This window comes from Nerophis lumbriciformis, linkage group LG06 (genome assembly GCF_033978685.3).
Source record: "Nerophis lumbriciformis linkage group LG06, RoL_Nlum_v2.1, whole genome shotgun sequence".
Classification (NCBI taxonomy): Eukaryota; Metazoa; Chordata; class Actinopteri; order Syngnathiformes; family Syngnathidae; genus Nerophis; species Nerophis lumbriciformis.
The window spans coordinates 43,733,451-43,746,985 of NC_084553.2; the positions used below are offsets into that span (position 1 = coordinate 43,733,451).

The window sequence follows — 13,535 nt, forward strand, 5'->3', positions numbered from 1 at the left end:
TCAGCAGCCCCTCCCCTCTCCCCTCGCTCCTCTCCCACACACAACACAGGAGTTGCAGCACGACTGCAGCATGAGAAGTTTACTGGCGACTCTTGATGACCTCATCAAACCGCCACGAGCATAGCATAACAACAACAAGAGTGTGTTGTTGCCGGTGCTGTAGCCGTGGCTAACAAGCGAGCTCCCTCGGTGGCTGACTAACAACACCATGTCTATGGTTTGGGATTATTTTAAAGTGTGTCTGACGGATAAAAAACTGGCAATTTGCAATGACTGCAAAAAGTTGGTTATGCGAGGAGGAACCAAGACGTCTTCCTTTAATACGAGCAATTTGATCTCCCACCTCTTCAAGAATCATAAGGAGGTACACGATGAATACAAGCGGAAGATGGATGAAAAGCAAACACAGAAAAAAAGTAGTACCACACAGTTGTCGCTTAAAGACTCCGCCGAGAAAAAACAAACAATACAACAAAAAACACCCCAGGGCGAAAGCCCACGTTGTGGTCAGGGACAACGCACACAGTATGGCAAAAGCTACGACAGAGTTTGGTGTGGCTAGTCTGCCCTGCATGGCGCACACTTTGCAGCTTGCAGTGAGCGGAGGTGCCCTGTCTCAACGCAGCATTTCAGAAGCTCTGACTGACTGGTAGGCCACTTCAAGCACTCACCACTAGCTTGCAGCACATTTGTGTTACTCATACAAATACGTTAGAGCAGGGCAAATTGAGCCCAGTTTATAATTTCCTGTTATACATTATACCAGGCAGTGTTGCACTAAAGGAGGACTATGTTATTGTTTACTTTATTACTCTAGTATACTCTGGACTGAAGCTGTGTGCCTTCATTGTTTTTGTAGCTGTTGTTTTGAGGCATGTTTAAGAAAAATAAAAAATAATGCACTTTGTGAAAGTCAAAGTATAGTATTTCCCATAGTTGTAGTGGGTATCAGGATTATCTCAGTGAGATCATGTCCCCAATTCCAAGCTGCTGTTTTGAGGCATATTAAAAAAAATAATGCACTTTGTGACTTCAATAATACATATGGCAGTGCCATGTTGGCACTTTTTTCCATAACTTGAGTTAAAGTTGTTCTCTTATTTTGGAAAACCTTGTTACATTGTTTAATGCATCCAGCGGGGCATCACAACAAAATTAGGCATAATAATGTGTTAATTCCACAACTGTATACTGTATATCGGTATCGGTTGATATCGGAATCGGTAATTACGAGTTGGACAATATCGGAATATCGGATATCGGCAAAAAGCCATTATCGGACATCTCTAATATATATATTATAATAATAATATTATAATATAATAATACAATATAATATATATATATATATATATATATATATATATATATATATATATATATATATATATATATATACACGTATATGTTAGGTCAGGAAAAAACACAGAGCCTATTTCATCCATACAAGCCTGTTTCGCAGGCTTTCTTCAGGGGATTTCTCTGAAGAGCAGGGAAATAGATTCTGTGTTTTTTTCTGACTTAACGTATATTCCGCTCTACCCCGATATTTAACATTGTATAGCAGATAAACCACAGAAACCTTGACTATATACAGTCGTGGTCAAAATTTCACATACACTTGTAAAGAACATAATGTCATGACTGTCTTGAGTTTCCAATAATTTCTACAACTCTTATTTTTTGTGATAGAGTGATTGGAGCACATACTTGTTTGTCACAAAAAACATTCATGAAGTTTTTTTTTTAATGGTTTTATTATGGGTCTACTGAAAATGTGACCAAATCTGCTGGGTCAAAAGTATACATACAGCAATGTTAATATTTGTTTACATGTCCCTTGGCAAGTTTTACTGCAATAAGGCGCTTTTGGTAGCCATCCACAAGCTTCTGGTTGAATTTTTGACCACTCCTCTTGACAAAATTGGTGCAGTTCAGCTAAATTTGTTTGTTTTCTGACATGGACTTGTTTCTTCAGCATTGTCCACATGTTCTCAATGGGGTTTAAGTCAGGACTTTGGGAAGGCCATTCTAAAACCTTAATTCTAGCCTGATTTAGTCATTCCTTTACCACTTTTGATGTGTGTTTGGGGTCATTGTCCTGTTGGAACGCCCAACTGCGCCCAGGACCCAACCTCCGGGCTGATGATTTTAGGTCCTGAAGAATTTGGAGGTAATCCTCATTTTTCATTGTCCCATTTACTCTCTGTAAAGCACCAGTTCCATTGGCAGCAAAACAGGCCTAGAGCATAATACTACCACCACCATGCTTGACGGTAGGAATGGTGTTCCTAGGATTAAAGGGCTCACCTTTTCTCCTCCAAACATATTGCTGGGTATTGTGGCCAAACAGCTCAATTTTTGTTTCATCTGACCACAGAACTTTTCTCCAGAAGGTTTTATCTTTGTCCATGTGATCAGCAGTAAACTTTAGACGAGCCTTAAGGTGTCGCTTCTGGAGCAAGGGCTTCCTTTTTGCCTGGTAGCTCTCAGTCCATGGCGATGCAAAACACGCTTGACTGTGGACACTGATTCATTGCAGACCTGCCTTTTGGTGGTTCTCGGTTGACTCTTGATTATCCTGACCAATTTTCAGCAGCAGGTTTTCTTCCTAATCGTGGCAGTGACAAAACTGTGCCATGCACTTTATACTTACGAACAATTGTCTGCACAGTTGCTCTTGGGACCTTAAGCTGCTTTGAAATGGCTCCATGTGACTTTCCTGACTTGTTCAAGTCAATGATTCATTTTTTCAGATCTGTGCTGAGTTCCTTTGACTTTCCCATTGCCGCGTTTGTAACCGAGTCTAATGACTGCATCACATGATCCCTATCTAAATGGGCTCAGAGAAGTCAACAGGTGTCGTCAATCGTAATCACTCACATGAAGTTAAGAGGCCATGCCATGAAGCTAATTTGATTTGATTGTAACTTTTCTACATCACCAAAATTGATAATGTATGTTGCTGTATGTATACTTAGGGTGTCCGCCCTGAGATCGGTAGGTTGTGAGTTCAAACACCGGCCGGGTCATACCGGCCGGGGTTGGCACTCAGCATCAAGGGTTGGAATTGGGGGTTAAATCACCAAAAATTATTCCCGGGCGCGGCCACCGCTGCTGCCCACTGCTCCCCTCACCTCCTAGGGGGTGATCAAGGGTGATGGGTCAAATGCAGGGAATAATTTTGCCACACCTCGTGTGTGTGTGTGACAATTATTGGTACTTTAACTTTAACTTTTGACCCAGCAGATTTGGTCACATTTTCAGTAGACCCATAATAAATTCATAAAAGAACCAAACTTCATGAATGTTTTTTGTAACCAATAAGTATGTGCTCCAGTCACTCTATCACAAAAAATAAGAGTTGTAGAAATTATTGGAAACTCAAGACAGCCATGACATTATGTTCTTTACAAGTGTATGTAAACTTTTGACCACGACCGTATTTATATATATGCGTGTATATATACATATATATATATATATATATATATATATATATATATGGCAGGTTGGGTTGTGGATTTTGCACTATACTTCAAATTTTAGGTTACGGTAATCTTTTAATCAACCCAACATCCATGAACACGGCAGACATGTTGCATAAAGACAATTCTATCCTTCTTCCGGCGGTTGCGCATAGTTGGAAACATAGCATTTTTTATTTGACAAATTTTGTTGACTATATTAATTAATTTATTTAAAAAAACTAACCGCAATACATTCTAAGTATGTTTAGTATGTTTACAATTGTTGAGTGTAGCTTGTCTGCCATGATTCAAGTGAGCAAAATAAGGCCATGTCCACACGAACACAAATAAACGCGTACTTATCTCTGTATTTGGGCCTTTTGTCCACACGCAAACACATTCTTGTGTCCTTAAAAATCCAGACTTTTGCAAACGCTGGCCAAAGTGAAGAGTTCCAAAACTCTCCGCTCTGTGTATGCGTGTACACGGCTCAAACGGAGACTTGGACTCATCTGCAGACGTCACGGTTGTGTGCGGTCATTTCCAAAGCTCAACAACACTGCTTTGCTGGCTTTGGACACACTATAAGAATACTTACTGTATGTTTGAACGTAAACATGCTACTATTTTCTCTCTACATTGATAAAAAAGACACATCTAAACGGGCTTTGCAACATTTCGGTCTGCGTCAATCCCAGTCAGCTTTATTGTTTACGACCGCTCTTTGACCTTCAGCTGATAGGACAATTTTGACAAGCAAGACTTTTTGCTTTGTGACATATTAAAGGTGCGATATTTATACCATGTTTTAATCTTTATTGAACGACATATCATTGAGAGCGACTAAAATAACAATGTATTTTGCTCCTTGTTAGTGTGCACTGATGTTAAAGATAATGTAGACTTCATTGCACATGTAACGTATCACTATATTGATAAATAAATGTTATAATTCCACAATAATTTTGCAGCGGCACAAGCACATCCGTAAGCATTAGGCACTTAAACATTCAAGAGGTTTCCTTGGCTCCTTGTTAGTGTGCGCTGATTTTAGAAATAATGTACACTTCACTACACATTTAATATATCACCATGTTACTGATTAAAAATGTTACAATTCCACAAGTGTTGGGTTTCAGCAGCACAGGTGCGTGCGTATGCACGCTTTAAACACTAAAAAAGAAAGATTCCTAATGTCCTCAGGGGTCTGTGTAAGTGCAGGCTGGTTTTAAAGATAATGTATATTTCATTGTATGTCTAGTACAGGGGTCGGGAACCTTTTTGGCTGAGAGAGCCATGAAAGCCAAATATTTTAAAATGTATTTCCGTGAGAGCCATATAATATTTTTTAACACTGAAAACAACTAATTGCGTACATTTTTAAGTAAGACCAACATTTTTAGAATATAATAAGTCTCTTATTCTTTTTAATAACATTGTTATTCTGAAGCTAACCAATAATAAATAAAATACTTCTTACCATTAATTCGACTTCTTGAACAGGTGCGATAGAAAACGGATGGATGGATTAAAATGTATGAGAATGGTTATAATTTGAACGTTATTTTTAACACTGTGATTACCAGCGGAATTATTAATTACTTATCGTGTTAAGCAATGTCAGCGAAGATTTATCTGAGAGCCTGATGCAGTCATCAAAAGAGCCACATCTGGCTCTAGAGCCATAGGTTCCCTACCCCTGGTCTAGTATATCATAATAAATATTAAAATAACAAAGGTGAAATGCTACCAAGTCAACTGTGGGTGCCTTTCCAGGCTTCTGATTGGATAAAATGTGCATGACAGCAGGTGTATGCGTTTGTGTGTAGACAGAGACAATTTTGAAATTACACTTGTGTGGATGGAGATCGTTTTAATCCCGGATATGTGAAACTATCCGTGTTCGTGTGGACATTGCTTTGCTTAATAGCTGGCCACCCTTCATAAAAATGGTAAATCTTTCCATCATTTCATCATGGTTATAAGAATCATAAATATATAGTCACCAGGATTATTTTAAGCAATTTATATCCAAATAGCATGTTTTTTGCTAATCCAGTGTGCAACTTTTCGTCAAACGCGCTACAAAAGCAGGCTTCCTCACTACTCAACACTTACTGCCAGAGATTATGACGACCTTGAAGAGTTGAGGTCCTTTTGATTGAAATCAAAAGCCATTCAGCGTTGATCGCTGTATGTTTTCATAAACCCTGCTTGTGTGTATACCTGCATTTGTGTCATTTCCTAAAGGTGCGTCCGTCTGTCAGACTTGCGTGTCTCTCTTCTGAATGTTTCAGGTCACTCAGTGCGCTGTGTCACCACAATTTGAAGCCCCTCGTCAAAAGGAGGAAAAACGGGGAGAGAATGAGGGAAATAATAGATTGGAAATAAAGTGAAGCAAGTGGGAGAACTTTAGAAATGGAGGATACAAATACATTGATTTATGTTTACGTATAATTATATTTTTCTGTATAGATTTTAAAATATTGCAGACACATTCACGGCCTAAGCAAATCTTTAAAAGGCTGACTGCAACAGAATGTGAATTTTTATGGTTGCTCATCACCTCTCCTCTCCCATCCATCTTTCCTCTTTCCAATCTCTCGCTCCCTCCTCTTCATTTATTACCTCCACTTCTCACATGCAGCAGTCCTCCCTCTCTGTTCCGTCACAATTTGCCCTCTTTTACTGCTCACTGCTTTCTCTCGCTCTCTTTTTTGTTTGTTGTCCCCCTGAGCTTGTTGCATAACCCCTGACATACCCCCTCTCTCCGTCTTTAGTCCCCCGCCCCTCGCCTGACTTCCTTTGACGTTTGAAGGCGAGTGGGGATCCACTCATCTGACAAAGGGAGAGGCAATGACGTCACGACAGACTTGATACACCAGCATCTGCTTTGGTCTAAAAATACACACACACACACACACACACACACACACACACACACACACACACACACACACACACACACACACACACACACACACTCACACACACACACACACACGCAAACACATATGCATACACACACACAGAGTCAGTCTGCGGCCGCTCTTTGCTTTTGTTTCCACCTTCGTGCTCAACTGAGGCCCAGTTTTTGCACAACTGTGGGATATTTGGCCTTCAACTGTGTAGCTTATTATGTTACATATGTATGGCAGTGGTTGGTTGAAGTAGATGCACAACGCATGTATCCATGTTGCAAAGAAAACTGGTCCTCTCATGTACTATACGGAGCTGCATCAAGAATAAAGCATGGGTATTGTCAAAGAAAGGAATAATAGTTGATCATCAAGAATATTGTCGATTGTGTCCAATTGGCTGTTGATGCAACCATGGATGCAACCAGCAGAGACATAGAGTTTGAGTTTGAGTTTATTCCAGTTTCCCTATTCAACATGTTCGAAAAGGAGTAGGACTATATAAATTATATACATTTTGCTGATGACAGACCTTTAATGCTATCGTCATATTGTGATAATGCATATTGATGACACATTAAAGCTGATTCCCGCAAATTTTACATCGACAAGCGAATAAGCGCATCATTAATTCAATGTAGTGCCCTCGCAAGCGGGCTAACGTCACTTTACAGTGTGACACTGCTTCTAAGTCACTATTCCTAGCCTCCAGATGGCAAATAAAGTATGTTTTTTCCAAGTAGCATTATCACTGAAGGACCAAGAATAGATAAACATGCTAATCTACAATTTGTAGGAGGATACGAGAAGCCATGCTAACCGCAGAGCTACAGTTCTTTCATGTAAACAGGGGTAGTTGGATCGAGTCACATATTGACAATAACGCTACCAACTATAGTTTCAGTATACTATAACGTGTTGGGGTGAAGCTCCCAGCATGCATTGCAGTCTTCTTAGTTTGGCACCAAGTGACACAAGGTGGTGTCACTTTTACCTAAGTTCTGTCTCGTCTTAAACCAATAGAGTTCATCTGAAATGCACATTTCTGTGCATTCTTGCATCACAAAGTTCGAGCTCATCACATTGATGTCAGAAGTGGGATGCAAGATGGCAGCTCCAATGCTACACCACTTCCGACCATATCTCTACAGGCAGAGTTTCCTACTGCGGGCTGACCATGCATCCCTCAGCTGGTTCTTCATCTTTAAAGAACCTGAAGGGCAGCTGGTGCGGTGGCTGGAGACACTACAATATTACAACATTGAAATTTGACACCAGGCAATTCATGTCAATGCAGACGCCCCTGGGAGAGGGAGGATTGTAGGTACTCTCAGCGACTGTGGTAGCAGCTTTACGGGTAACCTCAGTCGATGACTCTGTAACCCATGACCCTCAACCCCGAGGACATAGTATGGCCAGAAGTTTCGGCCTTAGACACTCAGACCAAAGCCCTGCACTCTCAGTGGTCTATTTTCCTCAGCCATGGCGGCCTTATACATTTCCGCTGGCAAAACCCTAGAGGTGGTAGTGACATTCTCCTGGTGTCTCTCCAGCTTCTGTTGCCCCGCTAGCTGTGTTTCAGAGTTCTCCAGTTGGTTCTTGGCATGGTGCCGGCAGGCCACTTTGGGGTTACCAAGACTCTTCACAGCCTCTGGTCCTGGTTCTACTGGCCAGGGTGCCGCCAGGATGTGGAGCTCTGCGTTCATCTGTTTAACGTATGTACTGCAAAACAGGGGCCAAATCGGCATTCGCATGCCCCCTTACAACAGTAACAGGTAAGGGCCCCCATGGAGTTTGTCGCAGTTGACATCCTGTGCCATTTTCCGACCACGGAACAGGGTAACCACTAGATTCTGGTAGCCATGGACTATTTCACCAAATGTGCCTGAAGCTTATGCAGTCCCTGAGCAGAGAACCTCTGGCTCCTTTGGTGGTTGAGGTTGGGGCAGGCGACCTGCCCCTGGGCCCGCACTGTGCCACTGGAAACTACTGCGGGGCCTCCTAAACAAGCTTGACAGCAGCGGTAGCTTCCCCAACACCTCAAGGACTTTGTGATAGGTACATGGGTTGCTGTGGACAGCTAACCAGTTAGGTCAAGGCTGTATAACGTGTTGGGGTAAAGCTCCCAACATGCATTGCAGTATTCTTAGTTGGTCACCATGAGTGGTGTCACTGTTTAAGTTCTGTATGTTCTTATATAAAAATGAATTCCTGTCAAATACCAATCTCCATGCATTTTTGCATTACAAAGCCTGCCATAATACAGTTGATAATACAGTGATTATATCAATATTTTTTGTTATCACAAAATTGTTTTTGTTATTGTTCACAAACTCAGGAAGTAAGTCTCTGGACAATTAAAAACACTAGAGGGTTTAAATCAAATGTTATAGTAGGTTTTGCTTGTTAATAGTTTTTTGATATTGGTACACTGCCATCCTTTTTCTTTTTTGTCTGACTATAATTCTGATGAAAAATGTATAATTCATATTGAACATTTTAAGTATTATTATTAGTGTGATCAGAAACTGCCCCTTTAGCTACTTGGTATTGAATCAATACACAAACTCGCAGTATTGCCCACAACTAAAACAACAGAAAAATAAATGTGTATTACATTATAACAGAAGTGTTACAAAACAAAGTAACCAAACACTAAAAGTAAATTAACAATATGCCGCTCCAGCATGGTTCCGAAGTGTACACACTAAAAAACTGGACACATCACTCAATGACTTACTTACTGCCTACAACCCACCCCATCTGATTTCCTGCCAGTGTTAGCCAGCATTGCACCTGTGACTCTTCGCAGGGAAGACTACTCACAGAGACTGGTGAACAAGGCCTTACTCTACACCAGTGTTTTTCAACCACTGTGCCGCGGCACACTAGTGTGCCGTGACATACAGTCTGGTGTGCCGTGGGAGATTATGTCATTTCACCTAATTGGGTTAAAAATATTTTTTGCAAACCAGTAATTATAGTCCGCAAATAATGTGCCATTGTTGAGTGTCTGTGCTGTCTAGAGCTCGGCAGAGTAACCGTGTAATACTCTTCCATATCAGTAGGTGGCAGCCGGTAGCTAATTGCTTTGTAGATGTCGGAAACAGCGGGAGGCAGCGTGCAGGTAATAAGGTATCTAATGCTTAAACCAAAAATAAACAAAAGGTGAGTGCCCCTAAGAAAAGGCATTGAAGCTTAGGGAAGGCTATGCAGAACGAAACTAAAACTGACAAAACGGACTAAACAAAAACAGAATGCTGGACAGCAGCAAAGACTTACTGTGGAGCAAAGACGGCGTCCACAATGGACATCCGAACATGACATGACAATCAACAATGTCCCCACAAAAAAGGATTAAAAACAACTGAAATAGTCTTGATTGCTAAAACAAAGTAGATGCGGGAAATATCGCTCAAAGGAAGACATGAAATTGCTACAGGAAAATACCAAAAAAAGAGAAAAAAGCCACCAAAATAGGAGCGCAAGACAAGAACTAAAACACTACACACAGGAAAACAGCAAACAACTGCGTGATGTGACAGGTCGTGACAGTACGCCTACTTTGAGACAAGAGCTATATTGATGCATGCTTGGTTATGGTTTCAAGTCATATTCAACAATTGCGACAATGAGTTTTTACTGTCAACTGAGTTTCGTTTTTTAATGATTTCTGCTGGTGGTGTGCCTCCGGATTTTTTCAACGCAAAAAATGTGCCTTGGTTCTAAAAAGGGTGAAAAACACTGCTCTACACAACCTTGTTCAGAACTCTCAACTTGACCACCAACGCCTGCCCTCTCGCCGCCCTTTTTCCCGCCATGCAGCAACTCTTTGGGGCTCCAATGTCAACATCCTTGACAGATGGAGAACTGGCTGGCAGGAGAGCCCACGGCCCACTCAATTTACAGTATGCCCTAACACATCATTGCCACCAGGTGCAAACCTGCCTCGCTGAGAATGGGTAACTCTAAATCGGCTACGAACTGGAGTCGGTCGCTTCAACTCCGTCATGTACCGCTCGGGGCCGCGCCAATCGGCAGCCTGCATATGTGGCCACACAGAGCAGACTGCACACCACATACCGGTACTCCACGAGTGCCCCACCCTACGCCCACCTGAGGACACACTCCTTGACCTGCTTAACCCATACCTGACACAGTGAGCTGGCTGCAACGCCTGAATCAATCTGCACAGCTGCCTCATACGCAAGAAGAAGAACACTTTTATATTTTTCAATGGCAAAGGTGATGCAGTCATAAAGTTATAAAATAAAACAGAAGCCCGAGGTTTAGTCAAAGATATTTGGATACAGGCAGTTTGTAAGGACCTACTGGAAAAATCTGAGTCAAAGATCCTGTGAGCGTTTCCTAACCTTTTATTGAGCCAAGGCACATATTTTATTACAGAATCGTTATATTACATACAAAAAGTAAATATATTCTGGAATAATGATGATCTTGTCTTATTACTCCGGGTCTGGCAAAGTAGATATACTAATAGGAATGGATTTATGACTAAAATAAACATTATATTTAGTAAATTCAAATATACATTTTTGGACCGATTAGGTGAAACTGGATAATTTTCCGTGGAAAACGCCACACACCTGATGATCTCTCTCATGGGATACTAATGTACAATAGAGCGTTTGAAGACCCCCCTGCCAAACATTTGAAACCCCATATGCCTGTCATAGTTATTAAAGACAGTGAATTCAGTTTTACACATTTACAAACAATAACAGGCATACAATATACAGTTATATACTGCCAAAACATGCAGTTATGCAACATCACGTCTTGTCAAAGGATATTCCTGCAGGAAAATGTGAATTTATATGTAAGACAGTGTACTCTGCTGGATTAATAGCACCCACACGCTTTCCCCTCCCCAAATAGCACAATCAAAATCATTTTCTATTTAAGTTACCATTAAGAAAACAAGCACAGAAAATAACTGCACAAATGCTGAACTGCGAATAGGCGTGGATTACCTGTACCACTACGGTACAGTGGTTGGGGAATTTGTTCACTTTTCTTTAGACAGGAGTTCTCTACTGCTTTTAAACACCTACTGAAAAACACTTTTTAATTTGACAGGAGCATTTAAAAAAAAAAACCTACTACAAAAACAAAACAAAGAAATCAAACATAATATAATCACTCTGCTGTTTTTGGGAATGTGCTGTAAAAAAAATATGTTAGTCTCTCCTGAGTACTCATAGGCCAGTCTAACATCATCTACCGGCCAGATTTGGCCCTCGAACTGACAGTTGAATATACCTGAACATATCATACAAAAAAACCTGTAAATAATTTGTTGAAAATTTTAAAAACTCATACTATTCAGAATATATATATACAGTATATGTATATATATATATGCAGGTATATATTATATATGTATATGAGGTGGCGACTTGTCCAGGGTGTACCCCACCTTCTGCTCGAATGCAGCTGAGATAGGCTCCAGCACCACCCGTGACCCCGAAAGAGACAAGTGGTAGAAAATGGATGGATGGATATTTATATATATATATATGAATTGTATTAGCTTTTGTGTAAATATACACATATGTGTATATATATATATTAGGGCTGGGGGATATGGCCTTTTTTTAATATCTCGATATTTTTAGGCCATATCGCGATACACGATATATATCTCGATATTTTGCCTTAGCCTTGAATGAACACTTGATGCATATAATCACAGCAGTATGATGATTCTATGTGTCTACATTAAAACATTCTTCTTCATACTGCATTAATAAATGCTCATTTTAAACTTTCATGCAGAGAGGGAAATCACAACTAAGTCAATTGACCAAAACTGTATTTATTAAACAGTTATTAAGCAGTGGCACAAACATTCATGTCATTTCAAAACAGAAAGGGCAAGATTGTCAGAGACATTTTAAAACAAGCTATGAGTGCACTTTTGTGCATGATGTCGCTAAGATGACATATCAAAACAACACTAAATTAAAGTGCACTTTTTGTACAGAACACCACTACAATAGTTTAAAACAAATAAAGTGCACTTCTGTGCATGATGTCACACAAGATATTTCAATAACTGTCAAATAAAAATTAGCTGCATAATAGGAAATCAAATTGTGTACGTCCTTCGCTATGTGGTAGGTTCCTGCGGACGTTATCTCCTTATGTAGTGGACTGATTTTTTCGTACGGTGTTGATGTGTAAATGGTTGCCTCTGCATTTTGTTGGTGTGGCACCGAACGGAGATGTTGACGTGCGGAGTAAGCACTCTTCATTCTCGAGCGGGTGACTTTTTAAATGATGCTACATATTAGCAGTAATGCTACTTTTTGTAGCAACGCTTTCGTCCCACACTTGACAAATTATGGTTGTCTCTTCGACATATTCCCACTTGAAGCCAAACCACCGCCAGACGATGGACCACATGCTGTTTTTCTTAGGAGTTAATTCTTCCTTTATTTGTTACCAGATTCGCACCTTCTTTCTCTCGTATTACCACTCGCACCTCAGCTAACTTTAGCCATGCTGCTACCTCTCTGCTGCGCGAGGGCGTATGCGTATGTGACGTATGTAAGAAGGTGCGCTTGTTTAAGTCTCTGTGAGAAGGAGAGACTAGAAAGAGTGAGAAGAGCCTGTAGTGTAATGCCTTCAGCTAAAAGCAACTGCGTGAGAACGTATACTCGAATATCACGATATAGTCATTTTCTATATTGCACAGAGACAAACCCGCGATATATCGAGTACATCGATATATCGCCCAGCCCTAATATATATATATATATATATATATATATATATATATATATATATATATATATATATATATATATATATATATATGTGTTTATATATATATATATATATATATGTATATGTATATATATTTGGGTTGTCAAACGATTAAAATATGTAATTGCGATTAATCACATTTGTTAGTAATTAACGCAAAAATAATCACAGATATATTACATTTTTCATCATTAATAGGTGTAGCCTAGACAAATAATTTTCAAGTTTTAACACCATGAACGGACAATTAATTTGCTTTAAACAAATGTCTTTTAAACAGTATGCTTTTTTAAAAAGCTCAACACAAAAAACAAAAACATGATTTAATGGTAATTTAAAAAAATGCCTACTCTGT

At 40.0% G+C, this 13,535-nt stretch overlaps 2 protein-coding genes across 2 annotated transcripts in view; one reads left to right on the top strand and one right to left on the bottom strand.

Moving 5' to 3' along the window:
* The window catches only part of LOC140678872 (general transcription factor II-I repeat domain-containing protein 2B-like), a 41,876-nt gene extending 33,668 nt beyond the window's left edge, over nt 1–8,208 (bottom strand). The window contains 3 exon segments of the mRNA XM_072913395.1: nt 7,565–7,633; nt 7,921–8,110; nt 8,153–8,208. Coding sequence (XP_072769496.1) covers nt 7,565–7,633; nt 7,921–8,110; nt 8,153–8,208 — 315 coding nt within the window.
* Nucleotides 1–13,535, top strand: part of LOC133608830 (transmembrane protein 266-like) — a 140,616-nt gene that overhangs the window by 37,877 nt on the left and 89,204 nt on the right. The window lies entirely within an intron of this gene.